The 25,312-nt window shown below is 36.9% G+C and overlaps 1 protein-coding gene across 1 annotated transcript in view; it reads right to left on the reverse strand.

Moving 5' to 3' along the window:
- LOC104465626 (AP-3 complex subunit beta-1-like) overlaps window positions 1–24,986 on the reverse strand; it is a gene marked incomplete at its 3' end in the record, with an annotated part of 39,674 nt that extends 14,688 nt beyond the window's left edge. The window contains exons 1-5 of the mRNA XM_010078751.1: window positions 24,915–24,986; window positions 21,413–21,508; window positions 19,017–19,177; window positions 15,000–15,066; window positions 5,613–5,792 (exon numbers count right to left, since the gene is read on the reverse strand). Of these exons, the coding sequence (XP_010077053.1) occupies window positions 5,613–5,792; window positions 15,000–15,066; window positions 19,017–19,177; window positions 21,413–21,508; window positions 24,915–24,986 (576 nt within the window). The remainder of the gene's footprint in view (window positions 1–5,612; window positions 5,793–14,999; window positions 15,067–19,016; window positions 19,178–21,412; window positions 21,509–24,914) is intronic.
- Between the last annotated feature and the right edge of the window lie 326 nt (window positions 24,987–25,312).

The following is a 25,312-nucleotide window of genomic DNA, read 5'->3' on the forward strand; positions in this document are numbered from 1 at the left end:
GGTAAAAGCCATGATGGAAAAGCACATCATAACGACGCTGACCTAAATCACACCCAGTCTTCTTGCCTGGCATTTTTCCAGCCATAAACTGTAACAAAGTTGTGGATTTACTGTCAAAGAGATGGATGATCCAAGATAATTTGAATTTTTTTAATATTTACTCCTCTCCATGGCCCTTTAGAGATATGCCATAACCAGTCATGAATTCTACCCTATATTACAAACAGGTACAGGCTCAGACTCAGGAGACTGAAGCTTCCTCAGAGCAGAGGTCTGCCCTCACATAGGTCTTCCTCAAAGGTTTACTTTTGCAAAGAAGGAGCTAAGGAAGCTTATTTTGCAACTCTCTGAATTAACCAGAGAAAATGCTGGTATAACAATGAAAGGGCCACACAAGTTACCAGACAGAGCAATAATATCCCACAGACAGATGCCCAGAACAGAATTTATTAATATTTTGGTATCCAGGAAGACCCCGAAGTACTCTAAAACAGCATTAATTTCATATTGCTCACACAATTTTCTATGATCGAATATCACTAAAATGGCCTTTTAAAGCCAGAAATGGCTTTAATGGCTTTAAAGCTAGAAACTTTGGTAGCTCACAGGCTGATGGGGGTCTGGTACACCTGACATTTAAATTAAAAATTCTAGCAGTTAGACAGTTGATATTTAGATTTCTATAAATATATTTCAGTGTTTCCCTTGAATTTTCATCTATGTAAGCCAATGACCTAGACAGAGATAAAAAGAATTTTAACAACTTACTTGCAACAGACGTCTAGAATTCTCTTATACACAAATAATAAGAAAACCTTCATCCTGAATCAAGAAGGTAAGACTACAGCATTGGATTGAGTAGAAACTTTCCTGGTCAAACTTGTGGGAAAAGCGGGGGTTGCTTTCTTAATGTGAGTTGTTACAGATGTCCTAGAGAAATTGCCTACACAGATTTTACCCACTGCTGCTATTCCAGTGCAAGTCTGTCACGGGATTAAAGGAAACCACAGCAATACAGTTTGCTGCAAAGACAAATGCCATTTTTATCTACAAGACTGTACTTCTCTTGCCAGCACTAAGTGCCTGGCAGCCACAAAGCAAACCAAATCAGGAAATTCATGTGGCTGAAATTTAACCCTCCCTGCCCTTTCAGTTGTTCTTCTGCTGGATCAATTCCTTTATCTGGATTGCTTTAGAAACACTATCCCTATCACAAGGGAAGGGAGGGAGAAGATGGAGGGAAGGTAGAGAGACAACAACGCGCCCTTTCAGTGACAGAAGAAACTATTATACAGTGATCATGAAAATAGTCTCAGATTACATCCATAATGACGAGGAAGTTGTTTAGAATTTCATGTAATCATCTTTCCACTATCAGCTTGAGACCATTTTTTGTTACAAATCTGTGCTCTAAGTTATTCTCTTCTTATTACAGAAGGAGGTAGGGAAAAAAATGAAACTGGTATTACAGGAAAATAGCTAGCAAGTCCATTTTATGCCCCAAATGTTTTACCAAATATCTTCAAATAAGCGAATTTGATATTAAGCATTAACCCCTCCTTGTGTGTATCTAAAAGAACCTGGTCAGAGAATACTGCACTCTGACAAAAAGGGAAATAGTAACTGAATTCAGAATTCTGCAATTTAGACTTAGAATTCTGACAGGTATACTAAGAATGGAAAAAAATAAATAGTATAACATATAAATTCACTGTACACTAGCTGTCCTAAATTTAATATTTTGATCTTATCAGCCAAATCAGGCTCAAGTAAATCTACTGATCTATGTGGTTTCACACTTGAATCTGAAGAGGACAGCTTAATAGAAGCTGAAAATGAGATGACTGCTTTTGATCTCTGGGGAAGAAAATTCTCTGACCTCATAATCTTTTAGGGCAGGGAAAAAAAACACATCAGCAAAACTACCATTTTGTAGAACCACACAGCACAAATATCTACAATAAAACTTCAGTAAAGTCTACAATGTACTAATACATCTTGATTAATTTTATCCTAAAAGATTGACTGCTATTCTCAGTATTTCTTAAATGTGTTTGACTATCTATGTCTCCTTATTCATCTTCTTACTGCAGATGAGCACAATGAAACTTCTAAATCCTCAACTGAGAGGCTGAGAACAGAAGAAGGAAAAAGTGTATTTAGTTTGATTCATTATTAAACCTGAGCAGCCCCAAGAGTCACTCTTTTTTTGCAGGACTCCCAGCTCCATTTTGCTCTCTACAATGACCACTGCAACTTCTGACCAAGTAAGCTGTCTTTAGAAGACACCCTCCCAGATGGCACACACATTTGGTGGTGGATCTATATACCAGGACAGCTGAAGCAGTCACTACCTCCTGTGATCCTCCTCTCCTTGCAGAAATGGGGATGGCTGAACAGCTTGAAAATCAGTTCCTGAACTGTGAGACTGCAACTCAATGCATTAATGGAAACCAACAGCAACTTTATTTTAAACGTCTTCATGTATTAGGCTGCAAGCTGCAATGGTTCAGGAGCTGCTTGCAAACATTGTGGCAGTCCCGACGACTCCTGCAACATGGGTAAGGCAAAACATCTAAGCTGGGATACACTGCAGTGTTTTCTGCCATCAAACAAGTTACTTCCCAGAAAACTGTTTAAAATGTTCTTCCCAGTTAGTCCTAAGCAGGTATTTCCACTCCAGAATATGAGTGTCTTGCTCTCATTCCAGTTAATACGTGTTAAAGCTGAATACAGTTCACATGGAAAAAGGGCTACTCTGAAACTGCTCTTCATATGTAACTACTTCAAAAACACTCTTTAAGTATTTCAAGACGAACAGGATAAAAAAAGGACATTCTTCCTCACAGGGTTCATGATCAGAATTAAAAACTCTACCCTTCAGAGATGCTAAAAACAGGAGTATAAAATCTTGGCTAATGGGTAATTCGATTGAAGTTTTGCAACAATTTTAAGTATATCCCTCAAAAAAAGACGTCTCTCCATGACTGGTAAGTATTCCAAATTTTTCTTTGGGTTTCTAAATGCACAATAAATCAGTTCAAAACATTACACCATTTCATGTTGGGAATTACCTCAACTTGAACAAAAGCAGCATACGTTTCTCAAAAAGTATGGTAAGTTTTAGTGAATAAAAATGCAAATATGCATTTTAGCAGCCTTGAATTTATTAATCTGATAGGTTTAATTTCCATTTTCCTGCATCAGCTTTATTTATAAAGTGTCGTGCCCTATAAATATGCTGTTATTTTCTATAGTCAAGCACCCTCTTAACAAATCTTCTCATTAATATGTAAATTTAAAGTCAATCGGTCTTCTCCCTGACAGCGCCATGAATTCCTAGTGCACTGTATAATCGGCTTTGACTTGGTATCCACTATTTATCATCAAAGATGTCAGTTAGAAAAACTATGGAAAATGCACTGCAATTGATATGACTGCAATCTACTTTGTCAACACTTAATTGTTCTTCAAATCATACATTTACATATAAACAGCCTAAATACTAATCCATAATGATGCAAATAAACTAAATTAAAAATCTCTTCTACTGCACAAATGCCCTGTTGTATGATGAGTTCATTTAAGAACCTATTGACAAATGCATGCATTTCAACTAGCCCCATAAAAAAATTCTGTTAATTTAATTGCTGAGTAGGTAGACAGACTAAATTCTGCACTGAAGCTCATGAAAATGGAAACAAAGTGTTATTAATACTATACCACTGATGACCAATTTTAGGTTGAGACAGACAGTATTGTTACATAACTTTTTACATTCCTAGAGCAGAAGCCACAGCAAGAACTATCACCCACCCAGTTTCAGTGAAAAAAGCACATTAGAGTCTAAAAGCAACATAGTCCCACCAAGACCTCCAACCTCTAAGTTCAAGACAGGAGGTCATCTCCTTCTACTCTTCCTTTGTCCAACCACAGACTAAAACGGCCTTCAATCAATAGTGAAACTGTAGCTTTAGTCAAAGTAAATTATAAATTTTGATTCTTTCTAAAGGTCAGAGTTAAAAATGCAAGTTACCTTCTTCAATAAGCAATATGTAAAAAACAATGTGCCTGAAGGACTTTGGGAAAACATGGAACTAAAGTGTCTTATTATCTAAAAATACTTTCCTTATTTTAAGCAATTTTCTTGAAAGATGTGTTCTTATAAACAGTTTAATTTTCACCTGAAATGAAAAAGGGTGTTCCAGAACAACTCGTAGTGCAAAAAACATGGTTCTACTTCTGATATTTTTGTTATATTTCTAGTTTTCTAATCACCATAAATCCTGCTTATTTAAGAAGTAATTGTAAACTAAACCAGGCTGAAATCAGCTGTTTGTCCAAATACATCTCCATATAATTATTTTCGCATCGTACATATATTAACACAGAATGCCACTGCATTTCAGTCTGATTCCCAGGCAAAGGCTATTGGAAGACAGAGTTTGAAAGAACTCAGTAATAGCCAGTGTCATTCTGTATTCCAATGCTGAAAAAAAATAAACCTTTAAAAAAATGTTAATATGCTAATTACAAACCAAAATAAACTGCACTGACATAACAATGCCTGAGCAGAAGTGTTAAGAAACATGGGCTAAGTCACAGCAGAACTACTTTAAAAAAAAAAAGATTAAAAATCTTTAAAAATATTTTTTAAAAAATCAAATGATTGAACTTCCCCTAAGGTTCTGGGATCACCTTATATTCATTACAAGTAGGTGCCACAAACATCCTTTTATACAACTGTCCAAAGGCTATCTGCAGCTATTGCTGTAAAATAGTGTCTATATAACCAATTAATATGTAAATCTTTAAACACGAATTAGTTTCAAATTAAATGGTAAAACTTACCAGTATTAACACCCCCAAGCCTGTATTCAACACATCCAACCAGAGATGTGAAGCAATTTCATACAGTCCTTTCCAGAACTATTCTTTTAATCTACATCATTATTCAGAGTTAAATCCTTATTGAAAACTAGGTCAAGAGCATGAGTTTCTTGAGCTGCCTGCTTTTTTGTTGTTAGAAGTGACAGGATTTGTATTCTGAACACGCCTTTTCATAAATTTTAAGAAAGAAAATACTCATATTTACATAATATAAAAGAAAATACCACAACATTTTTTACATTGCCCATTTCAAAAACATATATTCAAGTCTCCACACAGTCCCTCAGCACATAACAAAGCCTAGACAAGTAACGTAATGTTCACCAGGCTGTGATACTGGTTATTCATATCTACAAATAAAGTAGATACTACCCAGTTCCAGGACAGAATGGCAAACCTTTCCAGCTCTGACTCACATAAAAACTCCTAGAGCAAAGAGCCATGTTGCTCAAAGAATGACAGAAAAAGGACTCTCTCTGCTACCCCATGGGATGGGCCTGGGGTAAATCAGAACAGGTTATAGTCTGGAAGGAGAATTCCCATGCTCTGAAGGGTGCATGCCCTGTGTTAGTAAAGCCTTGGAGAGCTAAGACATACACACTTCACTTCTATTTTTATTAAAGTCTGCATAAAAATTCATCTTAAAAGACCAACTATGTCCAACAATGGAAATAATTCAGAATGCAAGCACACAATAGTAATTTAAAAAGTCACAAACTTACCTTCCATGGGCTTACAAACTGTGTACGTGCATATCGAGTTAACATGTGGATTATAACAACTTGACCCCACTCTTCCACATCAACCAACAGGTTACAGAGCTTTCGGTAGTTCTTGTGAATCAGATCTATTCTATCTGGACACACTTCCTCAAACGCCATCACAACGCTCCCAGCTACCAGCTAGAAAACAAAATACAAGCCAGAAGGTCAATGTTCCTTCTACAGTTCATCCACAAGTGAGAATCAGAATTAATACTAGCCATTCTCAGCAATTTCAAACTGTTTCTATTTAATGAAAAAAAAAAAAAAAACCAAAACAAAAAAACGCCTAAGCCCACAGAAATGGTATCTTATTTCAAATAGAACTGGGGTAAGTTTATTAGAATGGAGAAAACATTTGCTGTTTCTATTACACACATAAATCTCAGCTCCCAGCCCCAAAGACACAGTGCAATGTAAGCATAAATTTTTTTTCTTACAGTTACAGTTTCCAAAGAAATTATCAGAGAACTTGCAATTAACTCAGAAATAACAGGAAACTACAAGAAGTATAATACAGCAATATGCCCAACAAGGTCTACTGGGATTCTCTTACCAAAACTGTCATGATCAAACTAAAGAGAAGCCGGGGTAAGTTTCCCAGCACTACTGGGATTCAAACTTCTCTCTTGATATGGCCAAATTAACTGTCATATGAAATTTTATATTTAGAGTTTCATTAACACACTTTGCAAAAAATGGCATAAAAATCAGCAATACAATACAGAGATACATTAATACTTTTCCTCAAAGAACACAAGCAGACTTTCTGCATGCTGTTAAGCACTTCCCTACCAGTTCCAAAATTACAGGAATAGATCATTTATGCCCTGCTATGTCCTCAGACAATTTTTTGTCTCCATAAGAAATAAATCTTTATATATACACTAAGATTCTCATACTGACTATGATTATAAAAATAGCTTTGTTTTTACGAGAAAATTAAACAGATTCTCAACATTCTAACACCTCAAGGCATACTGAAACCCTCTGGTAGGGTATTTTCTTTTAAAAATAAAGACAGGAAACATATATTGGGATTCCTTTTAAAATTCTGGCAGCAGATTACTTTAACAGTGGGAAAACCTCAAAAGCTGACCATGCATTATAAAGACATGTCATTGTGTGCCTGGAATTACTGTTCTTTCTCTTCTAATTGCTTTAATTAAGATTTGTTTTGTGTCAGAGTACATGTTAAGTCAAATAACTAAAATGATGAGACTTTATATGAAGCAGATGATATGTATGCAGTTAGCATGCATGCAGTATAGCCTTCTGGCAGCAAATTAATGTCATATTCATCTGAGCACTGGGGATCTGCATTTCAACCTCTAAAATTTCCCCAATGACTTAAAGTAAGCAATTAAATAGAAGTGTAGCTTATTGAAATGGTACTTTTTGAGAAAAATTAAATACAATGATATTCGTATGTTACATTTTTCTCCCTGTATTTGGCTGACATTTGGTTTATTAGTATGCGCCCAACATTACAATTGAAAGAAAACAGCTCAGAATATAGTCTTGCTATTATGCTAAACAAGTTTCAGGCTCTGTGGGGATTTTATAAATTACCAATAAGAATAAACATGAAATTGCATTTATTGTCTCCAGCCCCATCCACATACTGGTACCTGCTGGTCCCAGCAAGTATACAACTGATTCCAGAGAACAAAATCTAATTATTTGATAGAGCTAAATAAAACACACTTTACATCCAAAATAATGTGCTATTTTTTGCTGCATCGCAAGAAGAATGCCCCTTTTTTATGTTGTTGTACTAAACTTTCTTCTTATTAACATGCTGCAGTAAGCTACTCTGTAACTAAAAACTGCTGTGAGTTGACACTTAGGTGTGGACTCAATGCTCAGCAGAAGACAGTGGTTAACTCCAGGCAAATCACTATCTGTCCTGAGTAGGTATTCTATTAGGCCAGGTAAGCTGAGGATGGAAGAGACGAAGGGTGGGAAGAGTTGTATGTTAGAACTCTCTTGCAGCAAAGCAATTTTATCTGGATGCAAAACAGAACTACAGCTAAGGCCAACTTGCAGAGGACAGTGTGACGGACCTGAAGTTTTAGAAGAAAGGGGTGACACATTTAGATCACAGAGACTGTTTTTAGGTCACTGTCCCATGGACTTAATTATGGATATTCTGCTCCTCCACACTACAAGACAGTATAGGGTCTCTTGACAGGTTTGACATACAAGGAGAGAAAAGGACAGAGGGAAGGAGGGGGAGAGAGACTGACACACAGATCGATTTATGACTATAAGAACAGTTGCAGCCTAATATTTAAAAATACCCTTTTAGGTTCATAGGTGAAGGACAACACAGATGCTGGTGTCCAAATGCAGTTCTGGAGCAGATATCCTTGACTTTTACTGCTACTAGTACTGCACACACATTTTGCTGTTTTTCATTTGGATATGATAGAGTTTGAAAGCTGACATAAAACAATACATATAACACTAGTTTAGATCTTTCAAAACTGAGCTCATATCCTAGGAACAGTGCCAGCTTTTTAGAAGTTCAGTTACTGTGAGAAAAATACAACAATTTGATACAAATAAATAGTTATACTGAAATATAGGAATTCTAAATAATTACTTAATTCAATTCACATCAGTCACCTACTCAAGTTTACAATGAGAATGCTGTGAACGCTTAAAAGATGTTAATAAAAATTTGAAAACACACACACAAACACACACGCACACACCCACACCGACACCAAAATGAAAGAGGTGCACCGGATGAACAAGCACTTTATTCCTGTGGCGAGTCCCTAGATTTACAAGTTAATACAGGAATTGTCCTACATCATGACGCTATTTAAGAGCATGACCCTCTCCCCATTATTGCATTTTCCAAAATTAGGCTCTTCATTTGAAGAGTGCAAAAAATTAAGAATGTAAGACAGATTGAAAATGCACTAGTAGCAAGAGGATTTATTTGAGAAAATTTCTCAGAAAAATTCTCATAAAATTTCTGTGAAAATTAGGCTTTTCATTTGAAAGGGGGAAAAAAATTGAGAATGTAAAACAGACTAAAAATGCACTAGTAACAAAAGGATTTATCTGAGAAAATTTCCTAATGCTTTCTCAATAAGATATTATTTTCTAGTTGACACTGTATCCCCCGTAGTATGATCCTACTATACATCTAAACATCAGAGAAACAGCTAATAATCTTTGTTTATTAAATGCTCAACATTCCATAAAAATATTTAGAATTAAAACAAAACGATCCAATCAGAATACAAAACCAAAAAATATTGGTTTCCAAAAAACAGTCAGTTAATTTCCATCTCACTGTGTCAATAGTAGCTTTTTGTATAAGGAGAAAACATAAATCACTCCAACAAAACTAGCAATGAGCTCATCAAATTCAAATGCTGCTTTCCATTTATGTATTTTTTATATTAAAGCAATAAACATGGCTCATTTGTCTTCCACTGGTTGCCACGTTTTCCTGTGCTGTTGCTATGAACTTCAGGCATTAGCTGTGCTCCAAGGTAAACTACATGAACCATCAACAAAAGTGACACCCAATCTATGGAGTTCATATTTTCTCCAGATTATCTATGCTAGTTGACAAGCTGGTAATGAAAAAAATAACACTAAGCAAATGGTTCCTCTAATAACAATAAATTTTCTATAAAATTATGAAGGGTACAAAACGTTTCCTTGCATCTATTTTGTCATGAATTCTAATTAACGCTGCAAAAACCTGAGAGTGCTGGGTCATCACAAGAAGTGCATCGAGGTTTGATTGATAATACAGTGCAAGTTGGCCTATGCTGCCAGGATTCCTCGCTCTTAAATTAATGGCCACCCCAACTGCCCTAATCATACAGCCCAAATGATATTTCCCTTCTTATTTCAATTTTCTGGAGGCAAGGAAACTTGAAAAGATCAGTCATTTATCTTCTAATAGCTGGATAATAGATCTATCACAGTAAGACATCTGCACAAACTCAGTGATTTTTTTTCCACAAAAGTGAAGCTTTTACCAACATTAAATCAATAAGTTAAGAAAACATTGTCTTATCTACACATTTGAGTTCTAAACTAAAACATTAACTTATTAACAGAAGTCTACTGATGAAAAGTGGAGATCCTATCTTTATTTCCCCATTATCCCAAATACACTGTTCTAGTTTAAATGATCAAGACCTTAATTGCAAAGCCATCACCAATTCCTAGGATAATTTTTTTAATATAAGGGGTCTCACTTCACAAGACTCTTTACTTCAACTAGTAACCATGCAGTCTGCAAAAGAAATCTCAAGACTCACGTGTTTGTCTGTCTTTTCACCCCTGAAATAGAATTCATACTAAGTTGCATCTGTTATATTTAGGAGTAAATTATCATACCAGAACAGAATAATAAATTTATTTTAATATTAGAAGTAGTTTAATGTGATTAAAATATCCCCATTAAAGAAAAAAACATTATTTAAGCAGAGGCTAAAGGAAAATTCAGCCTTTAGGAAGGTGTGTAAATCTTAATTACCAATAAACAGATTCCATGCAATAAGCTAATTTACTGTCAGTCTTCACCCAAAACTTGCCTCTATTCCTTCCCATACTACTTCACAGCAGAAGTTTCTGGGGACAAAACATCAAGAGTACATACTTGGAATCAATGAGCATTTGCAAGCCTGGCCAAAATGTTTTGAAATTTCTCTTTAACATTGTCTTGGAAGAGTTCAAAAGCAGTGTTGCATTCTGCATACTAGCTGGTCACAGAACAGAAGCTATGACAGCAACAGCTACAATATTGCACAAAATATATGAGGCCACATACTGACCCAGTTCTCTGGATGGGGCTGAAAAAAATTCATTTTATCATGCAGCACTTGCATCTATATTTCCACATAAACATCATAAACCTTCCTAATAACAGAGTATCTGCCCAAACAAAATAAAATCAAGTTAAAGACAAAAACCTGCAATATATTTGGACATTTTTAATATGCCCAGAACCCATACAACTACATCCCAGCTACAAGTCTACATTCTGCCTTTTCTTTTTAGATGCAGCTTTAGATACACTTTGGGATACTTCAGTTTGGACTCAGGAATGCAAGTCACAAATTGCTTTCACTTTACAGGTTTGGACAAGGCACATGATTCCTTTTCAATATCCACATATTTGTTTTGGGTTTTTTTCAACGGCTGTAACTCAGGTATCCACTAATGAACTTGATTTTTATTGTCATTCACACAGTCAGAGTTGTAAAATACACAGGCTACAAGCACAACGCAGTTCTACAGTCCTTCATAGTATGCTAAAAGCAACTTAAGCAGAAATCCTGCCTTAAACCCTATGCCCCAAAGTGAGATCATCAGGCTTGTTAAGTGAGTGGAAAAAATAGAATTAGTGTGCAGTGATACAGAATCAACCATAAAGAAAAAGGAAACTAGCTTCCTCTAAAATACCCAATTATGCCTTCACACATTACCACGTGACTAGCTACATTACTTTTGAGAAAATAATTTTTGCATAAAATACACACATGCTCTTCTCTTCTTTTCTACGTAAAATCATGTCAGCTGTCTAGAATTACTATCTAGAATTACTAGGAAAATAAAAGGAGCAGGTACTCGTGTTCTTGTATCTGCTTATCAAAGTCTGAAGTACTTTTATCTGTAAAGCAATGGTAAGAATATAACTAGGAGTTTCTTACATCTCTGTAATAAAAACACTTGTGAATATATTGTCTGTTTAAAAAGTTAATACACTGGCACAAAATCACAGCTTTGTTGATACACGCTAATTCCCAGTTAGCTATGCTTGAGGGTATGTTAACGACAGTTTGCACTTTATAATTTTGTATCTTAGATTAACTGAGAGTTGGCTTTTAATTGAATCTTCATGTTAAGTCACTTTAGGAGTAGAGTGATCTTTCATTTATCTCACCAGAAATGTTAATGAAGTGCTGGGTTACGGTTAGATCTCATGTTATTTTGAGTTTTGCTTACCTCAGCTTATATTAACATTTACTACTGATTGAGACCTAAAAAATGAACACATTTTGTACAGTCTGATAAAATGGATTGATTTTACTGCAGTAAATTTCCCATCAGGACACTTCCGATTTCAAATGTAAAAATGATTCTGACTAATTTAAATACATTGTGTCTTTTCTGTGTAACATAAACTATATTAATAAACCACAATCATATGTTCTCTCTGGAAAAAAAAACCACCTGGTTTACACAAATTTAGAGGCGTCTCTGTTTAGTAGCTATTCTATCTCACTTTAACGTATAGATTTTGTCAGCAAGTTTCGAAAATCCTGCTTGAGGTCAAATGGTTATAGAAAATAAACAAATTATGAGTAAAAAATTACTTTTAATAAAGCAAAGTCTGAAATATCACTTGAACAACATTTAACTGTTATAAACATTGTTAATGTCAATAATTACACTCTCCCTCCAAACATGCTTAAAACAAATGGAATAAGAGTAAAAAAATCACATGGTGAATTTTCCTGCATGCAGTTATTATATACGATGTATTATGGCTTGTCTGAGGATTATCAGCCCTTAAGTACACAGAAATGCCTTAAGTAACCTGACATTTCCATCAAGGGAAAAAAAGGCGGAGAATCACTGATGCTCATCAATTCCCAAAGTCACTAAGATTCTCCCACTCTGGTAAAGACACTATTTAATGAAACACCATCACTTGCCCAACAAACTGATGTGCTGACATTAGATTAAAACTATCAGGAGATGACAACTAATGTTGATGTAAGGGAACAGCTTCTGTACATTTAAATTGAAGAAACCCAAAGATTAGTGTCAAGTAAACACTTGTGGTCCAAGTTCCACATTATCACCCTACAAGTTCCAGGCCAGCTGACAGTCAAACAGGCAACAGAAGCTGCAAAAACCTGAGAAATACCATTAAGCAAACACATGCACTTCAGATGGCCATGACAAAATGCTGTTGTTCCACAGCTCACATCCATTTTTACAATTCCCATGGCAACTAACCCATCTTAACTTTCCTCACAAAGACTGCAAAGTATTTTCTAAAAGCTTTTGTATTTATGCATGTAGAAGGAACTTTTTCTTTTATGCTAAGTGTATGGAATACAGCTTCCCTTAGAGAATACAAAAAGGTGGCTCATATCAATACAGATTTCCCAAGAAGAGCTTAAATAAGACTTAAAAAGTAGCCAACCTAAGGCTATATAGGCTACATATGTACACCTGTACATAAGGACCACCACCCATAAGCAGCTGCATCTCCTCCAATTTTAAAAAATGAAAGTAGCTGCTAGTGGCACTCTGTTTCCTCCACTGTGAGCAAATTGCTATGTTCTCCAATCAGAGGCAAAGAATAAGCTTATTCAGATTGGAGTTACCTGCTAATAAAACACCTGTGTACTATGTGCTTTCTGCTAGTAAATGAGGAGGCTTTCTGGGAACATTCAGTAGAACATGACAAAAGATCACTACTTAAGGTGAAGCTTTTCCATGTTAGACAGGTCTTCCCAAAGCTGTCAAGGATTAAAGAGAGACTGATCCACTTTAAATCACAACAATCCGTGGAGTCTTGGATGAAAGAGCATATACTTGGTTTTGATTCAGAGAGTCCTAAAGAGAGATTTGTATGGTTCCTTTTTGGAATAATAATTCTTCATATCACTTCCTGAAAAAGCAAAACTTGTAAAGCTGGATGTGGCAGCCCAGGCTGGAATCAGATCTTGCTAGGGAACAGACAAAGAGGAATCAGAGGGAGGAAAAAGTTGGGGCAGTTAACCATACTGTGTCTCCAAAGAGATCCAGAAGACCCAATCACTCTTTAGCTTCTTGAGTGTGCTGACAAGACAGCATAACTTTTACTATTGCTTCAGCTGGTATCTTCATGTCACAGAGGCACTGTGGCATATCCTAAACAATGAGTATTAATGCCCTTATAAGTAACTTTGAGTGCCAGGATCAGCGTGCTGGGGAAAAAGAAGATACAAACTTACCCTATACTTTTTTTCCTCTAACATTTTGTTAAAGTAAATGTGTAAATTACTGGTTGCTGGATAACCTCCCATTTACCATAAGCACTAAGGACGAGGAAACAGAGTGAAAACTCAGGGATTTTATCTTCCTGCCATCAATAAAATGGAACAAAGATGGCTTCTCAGCCCTTTATGCCCCCACAGGTATAAAGAATATAAACTCACATTCACAGATTGCATGCACATGAAGAGCATGAACCAAGAAAAGAAAATACACAAAGAAACACTGGGGGAGCAATTTCACAGAAGCACAAAGGCCTCTGACAAATGCATACAGGTCAAGCATAGAGCAGTCAGGAGAACTAACCAACTCATTTACTGTCTGCTGAGCCATTAAGCTCTGACACCCTCCTTCAGTAACCCTTCAGTGGAAGTTGCAAGATGTCTTTTAGAGAACAGCACCACTTATGTCCTGAACACTGGACTGTGCTAGAACAACAAATGATACATTCCTGTGTTACAGAAACACTTGTCAAATAGGAAACAAAGCAACACGCTGTCTGGTACCCTAGTAGTACTTTCATTTACACAAAAAAGATTACGTTCACTAAATGAGAAGTCTGAAAAGAAGAATAAGATAATGCTTCAATTTACAACTCTGTTTTCTATTTGATGTCTATTTTTGACCCCTTGCTCAATTATCTTTCTGGCTTAGACTTGGGAAACGTATTTGCAGCGTACAGGAAGAAAAATAGAATGTGTGACCATTGTTAGACATTTAGGAGTTCACACAGAATACATAGATAGGGCATGCAAAATATAACAGGAATGTTAAATCTAGAGAAATCGTCCCAAGACATTGGTTTTACTTACCAGATTGGAAGTGGGGATATTTGCAAGAAAAAACAAGTGCACAGCAAGTATCATTGTTTAACATTTGTGTACACTACAAGGCAGACTGATGTCAACAAGCATACTGTGCATTGTACAGAAGTAATTTATTCTTACAGTACCACAAACAAACTGAAATGACCTAAATTCACGATGAAAGTATTTATACAGACACTTGTACACCGATTCATATCATTATATAACTTTCATTTTCAAAATTAAGCTTAAAGAAGCATAAATAAAAAAACATGCTAACAAAACCAGATTAAGAATACCCATGATGCAAGTAAAATTACCAGACTTATTAAGGGAGATGGTCACTATTACAATCATAGTATAATGCATAAATTATGCTTCTATGTAAAAACATATAGAACCACATCAGCAAGGGTTAGGAAAACTTATTAAGCACTGCTGAATGACAGCCTCAGGAGTAAACTCTTTATAAAAATATATGCATATGTAATAGCATACTGTTTCTTACCGTACTTCTATCCTTCAAAAGCTTTTCTATCACTTCAATTAACATTTCCTTTTGCTCTGGATCAAGACTAGAAGGAAAAATAAAAATTCTTTTTACTCATTTAGTCAGGCATATCCAAAATCAAAAGAAGGTAGGTTCGTTGACCTTTAGACACAAGCTGGGAACCAAGAGCACTGAAGAAACTACTTCCAGAAAAATCAAGTATACCAAAGAACTGACTGTAAAAGAACTGACTGAAAAAAAAGTTGATCATGGAATATAGAATTGAACCAAAGGAGGTTAAAATTAAATTATAAATATTATCTTTATGTTATGCCACTTAAGTGTGTTTTATAAGAAATTTAATACTTAAAATTTTTAGGATTTAAGAACATTAAGACAGGCCAACCTACTAGGGAGAACTTGACTGAGCTTCAGATACTAAGTCACAAGGATCTCTGTGGTTTTGCAGAAGGTAATTTCAGTATGAATTAATTCAGCAGTGAATGAACATCAGGACAAAGGAGAATCATGCCTTTACTACCTAATTATCAATGGAACACTTCAGGTCAGACACTGTGTTAGCTTCACTAATTTTAGTCAGAAGTATTGGAACACCAAAATTTGGACATCGTATTCAAGTGTACCTATACAAAGTTGGGTGTGCAAGCTGATGAAAAATAGACTACTTGAAGTCCTATATAAATAGGAAAAACAAAAGTTGCAAACAACAATCTTTGTACTGTCCTTTGCTTTTTAGGTAGGTAAGGCCCAACTTTTCGTTCCAGCTGCTTCTTCACCATGGGTCTCTAGAGCGTGGAAGAATTCAAAGCCAAGGCAGAAGAAAATACATAGAGAAAGTGGGTACAAAGAGCCATAAAGATATCTAGTTCTATGCCTTTGAAAAGTCATTTCAACATGGATACAATTACAGATACATAAGGAAGTATTTGGTGACCATTGTACACTTCAGTTTTAATGCTCAGTGATGAAATGCCCTAATGCAGAGTATATCCTTTCCAGCTGCAGAGTCACAATGTGAGTATCTAGTTGCATACTACTTTACTAAGGCTCTAATACCTGGCAACACCAGAACAAGCTAAATGGACAACAAAACTTTGTTAGAAGCCACCATCAGCATAAGCAAAGCAAGAGTACATTGTTCCATAACTACTTTTATGATCACCTTTTGTTCCAACTTCTATTGTTGTCAAAAAAGATTTACTGGATCTTCTGTCAAGGACCAAAACCTCCAGAGGAAAAGCCAGAAGTCTTTCTAGTAAGTCTTATTTCAAATTTTCAAAATTGGTGTAAAATTTAAAGAGAGAAAGAAGTGAGTACTTATTACTAAGAAACTTTGAAAAATACCAACGTTATGTGATCAAGAAAATCTTCTGTAAGGGCTTCGATAACTGAATTCACATTCCTCCCCCTCCTCTTCCCTGATGTGTTAGATAAGGAAGGCAGAATTCTTGGAGATAAAATACAAGAACAGGCTAAAGAGCTGAGAGTGATCTGCTCCCATTATGGTACCTACTAATAGTACAGAATCTATTAATACTAGCGACAGGACTTTTAAAATGTCCTTTTCCAAATTTCACTGCAAGCAAGTACAAGTACACAGTAGAGATTTCTATTGACAGACAGAAAATACTAATACCTTTGAAATGCACTCCATGTGAAATAAGCAAGAGGTCTGACATTTTCAATTATAAAATTACTCCAATGTACCTGGCAATGTTGATTGCATTGGGCACAAATGTTGCTGCTCACACTATGCCTAAAATCTTTTCTGTTTGATATGTAAGCTTCCTGCTGTTAAGATTGATTGAACCACTTATGAACAAGCTCATCTACATCAGACATCCATCCAAACACCATGACACTAAATGCAAGGAAGACTGGAATATCGAACTTGCATCCCGAAGTCTGATTGGAGCACTAACTTAATTACAGGACTATCAAACAGGTAGGGAAGTCATGGAAAGCAAAATATAAATGCATCATACAGGCACTGTTAGAATAAACTGTTACTTCTTCTTACTCAAACACTCAGAGAAGATCAAGTAATTAGATGTAGAAGAGCATATATGTTAACTGATCTTCACACCAAAAATCCATCCCCTTCAGAATTCTGATTTTGACCAACTTCAAGAGAAGTCTTCTGAAATGACTTGCTCATTACAAAGGCCCAAAGACAGCTTTGCCACCAGTATACAATCTGTATCGCTGATTTGTTGAGCTACCACTCATGACCCTTGCTGAAACATCTGCTGAGACTGCCTGCTAAAGACTTATTTGCAGGCAAGGCAACTGGTCCCACCTGTGAACAGGTTAATTTTTTAGTCTCTTCACCAGTTCCCAGGACTGCTGCTTCTTCAAGTGATCCAGAAAACTACAGTCTTTCCCTTGGTCCTGCAGCAAATCAGTGCTATCAAATATGGCATTCGAAAAGTAAATTTTGAAAATGTGAAAAAACTGCTTTCTATAAGCAGTTCCCAAACCCTACTACCATTGTGAGTTACAACTCCATTCACAAGTAACCATGAAGCTTGTTCTAGTCCAGGTAAGGTGGAATTTGCAGCTACAGCAGTTTGAAAACTTGCATTATGATGCCTAGGATGCTTGCATGAAGTGAAAACTTGTGACAGATGTACATGCCCTCTAAACCATTATGGAAACCTTGACAAAACATTAGTTTCTTTAATTTTCCTTTGCTACATGAGCTACGTGTTTATTTTACTAACAGTCATGGAATTCATGAATTAATGGAAAATAGAACGGAGTCAGGCCAGTTCTTCTAGACTGGGCTGCTGTATTTCTTACCACAAAATATACCTTCTTATGGTAATTGCAAGGGTCATTTCAAAATCTTGCCACTGATGTCATATAAGTATATGATACCATATGAGCCAGAGACAACAAAAAACACAAGTTATATTTGAAGATGAAATTCTATCTGGAGATTGGCGCCTACATCCAGCTACTGTGGGATTCACAGTGCTTGAGTGAAAGGCTAGGGGCATGTGTGTGTCTGACTTGAGGGGGTCTGTAGCAGCAAGTGCTGTGGGGTTGTAAGCATTGTGCACTTGTATACGCCACTGCCACCGACTGGGGGGACTCTGGATCCAAGGCCAGTTACTGCAAAGACTGAGCACCTAGGGTCATTACTGGGGGATCCATACTGTACATATAGGTCCACTAACAGGCCTGCATCCTGATCAGGTAGAGAGGGTAACAGGATAAGGCTGCTGGTGCTTGTTTTGTCTGCATGAGTCCTGTTTTCTGTCTGTGCTGATCTTCATAGCTGGCTGCATGCATTTGTGCTGTATATGTGTGTGTTCGTGCTCTTTAGGAATACTGTTTGTGCTCTTTAGGAATACTCGCTACTGGTTGGTCTGAGAGGGCAGGGAACTGCAGCAGCTTCAGGCTACTTGATTTGGAATGCCTAACACTGATCACCCTCCTCCTCAGGTGAAATAAAAGGAAAATAAGTAGTAGAATAAATGCCTGCCTTTGTTTTGGAAAGGTACAGGTGTTGTGGCCCCCACTTGTGTAAGCCAGTACCCACCTCTTCATAAGAACTCTTCAACAACAAGATTTCTGAAGAGTGAAGAGGAAGATTTGGATTTGCATAGACAGAATTTCTGTGAGTTAGTATGTACTTGTCACCTGTACTGCAGACTACAGCAAATGCCTTCAGGATGAAAGATACAGATGCTAAACATTGAAATCTTAAATTCTGAGAATACCCATCAAAATAGTTCCTACACAGATGACAATAACTGGTATATTAAAAACAAAAAACAGTATTATCAGTTTCTTTTTTGTATCTCCTCATAGTTATTCTGTTGTTCTACCAAGCCACTTGCCTGAACTCTAACCAAATCAGTTTAGCAATGGAACGTCTACATATACTTTATACTTTTTAAGAAACAGATCTGGTATATAAGACACGTCAACACCCCTCGCAGTCTTAATAAACATAGCCCACAACTATCTTAAAATTGCTTTTCAGTATTTGTCAGAATCACTTACCTGTACAGTTTTTGTATTGCATGGGCTGCATTCTTCCTCACATAAGGAGATAAATCAGAAGAGGCTTCCTTAATAGCAAGCATCATAATAGGAACAATAATTGGGACACGGATACTGGACAAAACTCTTAGAGCGCTTGCGCGGATTAACTGATTAGGATCCTAAAGAATGGAAGAGAAGGGGAGAAATAAAATAAGATAGTGCACACACACATCATTAAGTTCTCTGCAGTGTTTACACCAACTAGTGACCATACATTGAAACACGTAATCTATCAGACAGGCTTTCAAGCTAAAAAGTGCCAAACTTCAAACTAGAAACTTTCCAACAATGAAAAAAAAGTAAAAGAAAGTAAGAAAGAAAACATTGAAACACTATGAAAATCCAGAAACCTGGCAAAGGAAAATATTAACATAATTCACTTTCTCAAGCAAAATACAGGAATGATGGATAAAAGACTAGCATTTTATTTAATGATCTGAAACATTTTTGGCAATACAAGTGGAATTCAGATATCCTAAAAAACACACTTACCTCAGTTTTATCACTTAAATATAAGAACTGACAAATGATAATGGGGTTCTCAGTTGCAAGAACCTGAGTGGGAGTGTCGCAACACACCAATTTTAAGCTTTACCACAAGAATAAATATATATATTATAAATATAAACTGAAGCCAGTAATGAAATGAATTTTCTTAAGAACATGTCAAAATGTTTTGATACTTTCTTCTGTTTCCTACCCTCTCTTCTTTTGTCCCACTACTTGCTCCCCTTTTATAATGCTAGCATTAGCTTGGAGATCCAACAATAGGATAAAACATCTGTATTTGGAGGAAGTGCTACGTAAACCTCATTCATTAATCATGGCTTGGGACACATGGGAAAAACGTTGCTTAATCATGTACTAAATCCTGTAAAATCTATCAAACTGAAATTGCAGCAGCAGTAATTCAGTGCACTGTCTGTCAGAAGGGCCCTTCCCAAAGAACATTACTCCCAAGGACTGAAAGTTGGCAATACAGCTTTTCAGACTGGTATTGTATCAGTTCATCAAGGTTCTCAAAATTCCTATGTCTCAGCAGCTTCTGAGTAGTTTTTGGAAAAACTACTTACTTTTATCAGGGTTTGCAAACCTTATCTCCAATCACACAAGTTTAAAACAACCTAAAAAGATCTTTCTAAATAGTGAGAAAAAAATCTGAACACATAAAGCTGAATAGTCTTCATTACAAAAAGAGAAACAAAACATTAAAAAAAAAAAAAAGAACAGAGTGAATTAATTACATTTGCCTATCTTCCACAGCAGGCTTAGTAATTTCCTTAGTTGCTGAAAATTTCAGCTAGCTTTGAGTCTACCTCCTTGCCACACCACCATTTCTTGTGTTACTCACAGCCACAACATTTCAGTTACCCCCTCTCCTTTTGTTCCCACTATTCACAGCTTTTTAAAAAGTTATGTCATGAGAAGTGTTCACTGTATACACATCTTATTAAAAACACAGGATATAAACTCACTTGAATTTTATTTTAGTTTTTCATGGCAGTCACATATAAAGGTAGTACACCTGACACTGAGATAAATCAAGCTGGAGGGAAAGGGGTATAAAGCTTTCTAGTCAGTTGTGGGATGCTCCTACAGTTGCACACCTGTTGCTCCGATTGAAACATCTTCCAACAAGATGCAAGGTCTGGGTCACTGACATGACAGAAATTAAGTATGAACTTAAAGTAGCCTTCCAAGAAGACTACAAGAAAAAAGAAGAAACCTTCCCTTATTACAAAAACTGGCTAAATTTAAGGACAGACACTTCATGAATCTTTCTTTTCTCCATGGTCACACTTCAAAGGCTATCCTAATATTTTTTCTCTAGTCTCACTCCCCATTGTCATCTGAATTTGAAATGAAATAGTATAAAACGCTACCTCTTCAGTGCTTTTAATAAAGAAATAGTATGTGCAACACACTGAATATTTTAATTTAGGTACTAGTATCTTCCTTATGTTCCAATTCTCTGTTGTACACAAAGATCTTTCACACAAACTAAAAGGAACACAGGTGGTTCAAAGTAATTAACAGGGCCTTCTTCCTACATATATAAGCTACTTTGGAAAGAGAAAAGGCATTCCAGAAATTAAATGCTGGGCATTTGAATTTGACAGCATCACTCTGTTGCTTTTCTTTAGTGTTGCTTTTCTTTACTTCATGCAGGCTTAGTTGCTTGACGAGGTTTGAGGTAGCACAAAAAACTGTGTCAATGACGTAACTTGAACCTACTTTATCAGATGCAGATATTTGCATACTTTAGTTTACCAGACTATACTTACACAGATACTTTTATTTTTTGTGATACCAGCTAAAAACTATCTATAAAATGTTGTTTGGTACTCACTCACTTTTAAAGCACGCTGAAAAGTACTGATGGACAGTAATGCTAGATCTTGCTGCTCCTCTGCGTAACGCATCAGGTAAACATATACAAGCTTTTTTATCTGAAAAGAAAAACACAATGAACATCATTATCAGAAAGTTTCAGAATTCTATTAAACTAAGATTGCACATTTTCATTAACATTTTTGTCACCCTTTTTTCTCTGAAGGAAGAGTTAATACACTGCTGGAATACTCACATGCTTCTCAAATGTCTTACGATTTACTGTAATTCTTTTAAAAGAAACTCCCTGAGGTGTCGCACTATTATCTAATTAACCATACCGTCAGATGAAGGCTAATAACACAAAGTACTACTTTATATTATCAACTAGTAAATAAAGACTCGATTAACCTAAGAAGTTGACATGTGGCGACTAACCACCTGAGCACTCCTCATGTTTTTTTCTTATGGAAAACAGGTTAAACTGCAATAGCCAAGGATTTCAAACAAGTCCATTTTACTTTACCCTGAAACTCGAAATCAATTACTTTAATGCATTTGAAAGAGAACATAACTTCCAGCTGAAGTGTGGTAACTTACACTATTTAAATACGATTAAAAGAGCACTTCTGTCTGTGTCTTGGACAAAAGCAAAGGGTATTAGAACCACATTTGCCTGACTACAAGCATTCAAAAGGTGTAGCCAACATAAGCAAAGGATGTAATGTTCAAAGATAAAGAAAACCTCAGTATAATTTTGGGGGCAGGAGGGTATTCAATTTAGTTCACTTTACCCCCTCATAGCCACTGTATGCCCAGGAAGCACTGAAAACATTTTTTACATTTGAGTTGTAAACTGACTATTGGGGTTTATAATGGAAAATTCTGAAAGACCCTCAACTACAGCTGTGCTATAATTACTGTCACTATCAGAAGATGTATCTTTGTGCCAATTCTGGCAAAAAGCATAATATTAAATCACAGAAGGTTACACCATACTAAATTATTTGTTGTTCAGCTATAGACAAGCAGCAATCAACATTGACCACAAGAGGCCTATGTACTGAATGACTGCAGGTGTGCAAAGAAAGCCTCCTTTCCTTGAAACCACTCTGCGACTAGAAATGGAAGCACTTAGAGGTTCGTGACTACACTATTCTTTTACCATTTACCTTCATTCAATGTTAAAATGTTCCTTTCTATAAAACTAATCATAACAGGAGCACATTAGGCTTGAGGAACACAGGCAGATTTGTTTAATTATTTTTTCAATATAAGCACATCAAACTCCATGAGTTATTGACCAAGACTTATTTTTGTTCTATACCACCAATTGTTTATTAGGTCACTTTTTGTATCCTTACCATCCATGATATGATGCACATAATCAAGTTGAGGTCAGTGTTTACTTATAAAAACAAAAATCACAAGGCACTTCTGTAAACAATAAGATGCCCTTTGCTTCTCTTAAAACAAATGAACGTGTTCTACTGCTGTTTCACCTCCATTTCCCTGTATCAGAGCATTCAGCCCTGAGGAAAAAAAAAAAACACAAAAAAAAACAAACACACAAAAAAAAACAAAAAAACAAAAAAAAACAAACAAACAAACAAAAAAAAAAAAAAAAAAAAAAAAAAAAAAAACCAAACAAAAACAAAAAGAAAAAAAAAAAAAAAAAAAGAAACCAACCAGAAGCCATTTCTGGACAGGAAAGACACTCAGATACAAAGTCACTCAGATGAACTGATATATTTTATGTTACTGCATTGCAGCAGCTTGTAGGGACAGATGTGTTTAAGAATTCGTAGGTACAGGGAAAAATTTGGCAAAACCTTTTCAGAAAACAGTGTCAGGATCAATGTACTAAGACTTCGACTTAAACCAGCAATTTCTCATCATTTCAAAAGCATCCTAAAAACTGGACCATGAGAAAGTTCTGAGAACCAAAAGTGCTAACTAGATGGCTGCAAGCATAGCTACATTATAACCTAAACATGTCATCTAACTAACCTTCATACAGAAATTAGTCAGCTGGCTTTACTGAATGCCCTTATGTCTTTGCAGTTTAAAAGTCCCTTCCTGCACAAATATGCTAGCACTAGATGGTGGAAAAATAAGCAATGACAGAATTTTAACTACAGCACAGAGGAAGACATGTGAATTCATGTAACTGTTTGCTTTAAAATATAAGAAAATGCACACAAAATATTAACAGTGAAAGGCTTCTGCCAATTAATGTCAGGATATGTGATTAAACCTTGTCTGCACACCCACAAAGGAACACAGAGGGACAAGGTGGATGGAGGAGTGTTTGCAAGTAATATCCTGCCCCAACTTCTCACAAGCCCATGACAGCAACCAGGACCCCAGAAATGCAGAGAGACACAGTAGCAGGAGAGAAAACAAATTCAGGACTCAGCAGAAAGGACACCCTGTCAGGCCCTCTCCCCTCCTCCACCTCAGGAGAGCCTCAGCTCCCATCTCCAGGTGTTAAACCCATCAAGAGTCAACACCAGAGCACCTTCTAGACTGAAGGCCTTTTCTGCACACAGGTACAGGACGCAGATGAAGAGAATTTCAGGATTGCACAAGAATTTTCATGGGATGTTTTGCGGAGAAATTAAAGTAAAGAAGAAGCAGGAAGAATCTATAGGATCATGTGACTAGCAAGTCAGACATAATAGAGGAATAAGCAGACAAAAGCGGTTGAACACTGTACACAGTTTGTTGGTTGGTACATCTACACTTCTGTGCCCTGCACCTGATCACAGAATCGTAGAACAGTTAGGGTTGGAAGGGATCTTAAAGATCATTCCCCACCTGCCTTAAAGGTCCAACCCCCCTGCCATTGGGCAGGGACACCTCCCACTAGACCAGGTTGCTCAAAGGTCATCCAACCTGGCCTTGCACATCTCCACGGATGGGGCATCCACAGCTTCCCTGGGCAACCTGTTCCAGTGTCTCACAACCCTCACAGTTAAAAATTTCTTCCTAAGATCTCATCTAAATCTACCCTCTTTCAGCTTCAAACCGTAACCCCTTGTCCTATGACTACACTCCCTGATAAAGAGTTCCTCCCCATCTCTCCTGTAGGCCCCCTTCAGGTACTGGAAGGCTGCTATAAGGTCTCCTCGGAGCCTTCTTTTCTCCAGGCTGAACAACCCCAAATCTCTCAGCTTGTCCTCATAAGAGAGGTGCTCCAGCCCTCTGACCAATTTCATGGCTCTCCTCTGGACTCGTTCCAACACATCCATGTCTTTTTTATGTTGGGGGTCCCACATCTGAACACAGTACTCCAGGTGGGGTCTCACAAGAGCAGAAGGGGAGAATCACTTCCCTCAACCTGCTGGCCACGCTTCTTTTGATGTAGCCCAGGATCCAATTGGCCTTCTGTGCTGCAACTGCACACTGTCAGCTCATGTTCAGTTTTTCAGCTGCCAACGCCCCCAAATCCTTCTCCTCAGGGCTGCTCTCAAGCCATTCTCCACCCAGACTGTATTTGTGCTTGGAATTGCCTCGACCCACATGCAGGACCTTGCACTTCGCCTTGTTCAATTTCATGAGGTTGGCATTGGCCCACCTCTCTAGTCTGTCCATGACCGTCTGGATGGCATCCCTTCCCTCCAGCGTGTTCAGTGCATCACACAGCTTGGTGTCATCGGCAAACTTGCTGAGGGTGCACTCAAATCCACTATCCAGGTCACCAACAAAGATGTTAATCAACACCAGTCTCAATACCAACCCTGTGGACCACCACTTGTCACCAGTCTCCACTTGGACATTGAGCCATTGACCAGAGCTCTCTCAATGCCACCGTCTAGCCAGCTCCTTATCCACTGAGTGGTCCAACCATCAAATCCAAGTCTCTCCATTTAGAGACAAGGATGTCATGCAGGACAGTGTCAAAGGCTCTGCACAAGTTC

Source organism: Pterocles gutturalis, unplaced genomic scaffold (assembly GCF_000699245.1).
Source record: "Pterocles gutturalis isolate BGI_N339 unplaced genomic scaffold, ASM69924v1 scaffold11343, whole genome shotgun sequence".
In the NCBI taxonomy this organism is placed as follows: Eukaryota; Metazoa; Chordata; class Aves; order Pterocliformes; family Pteroclidae; genus Pterocles; species Pterocles gutturalis.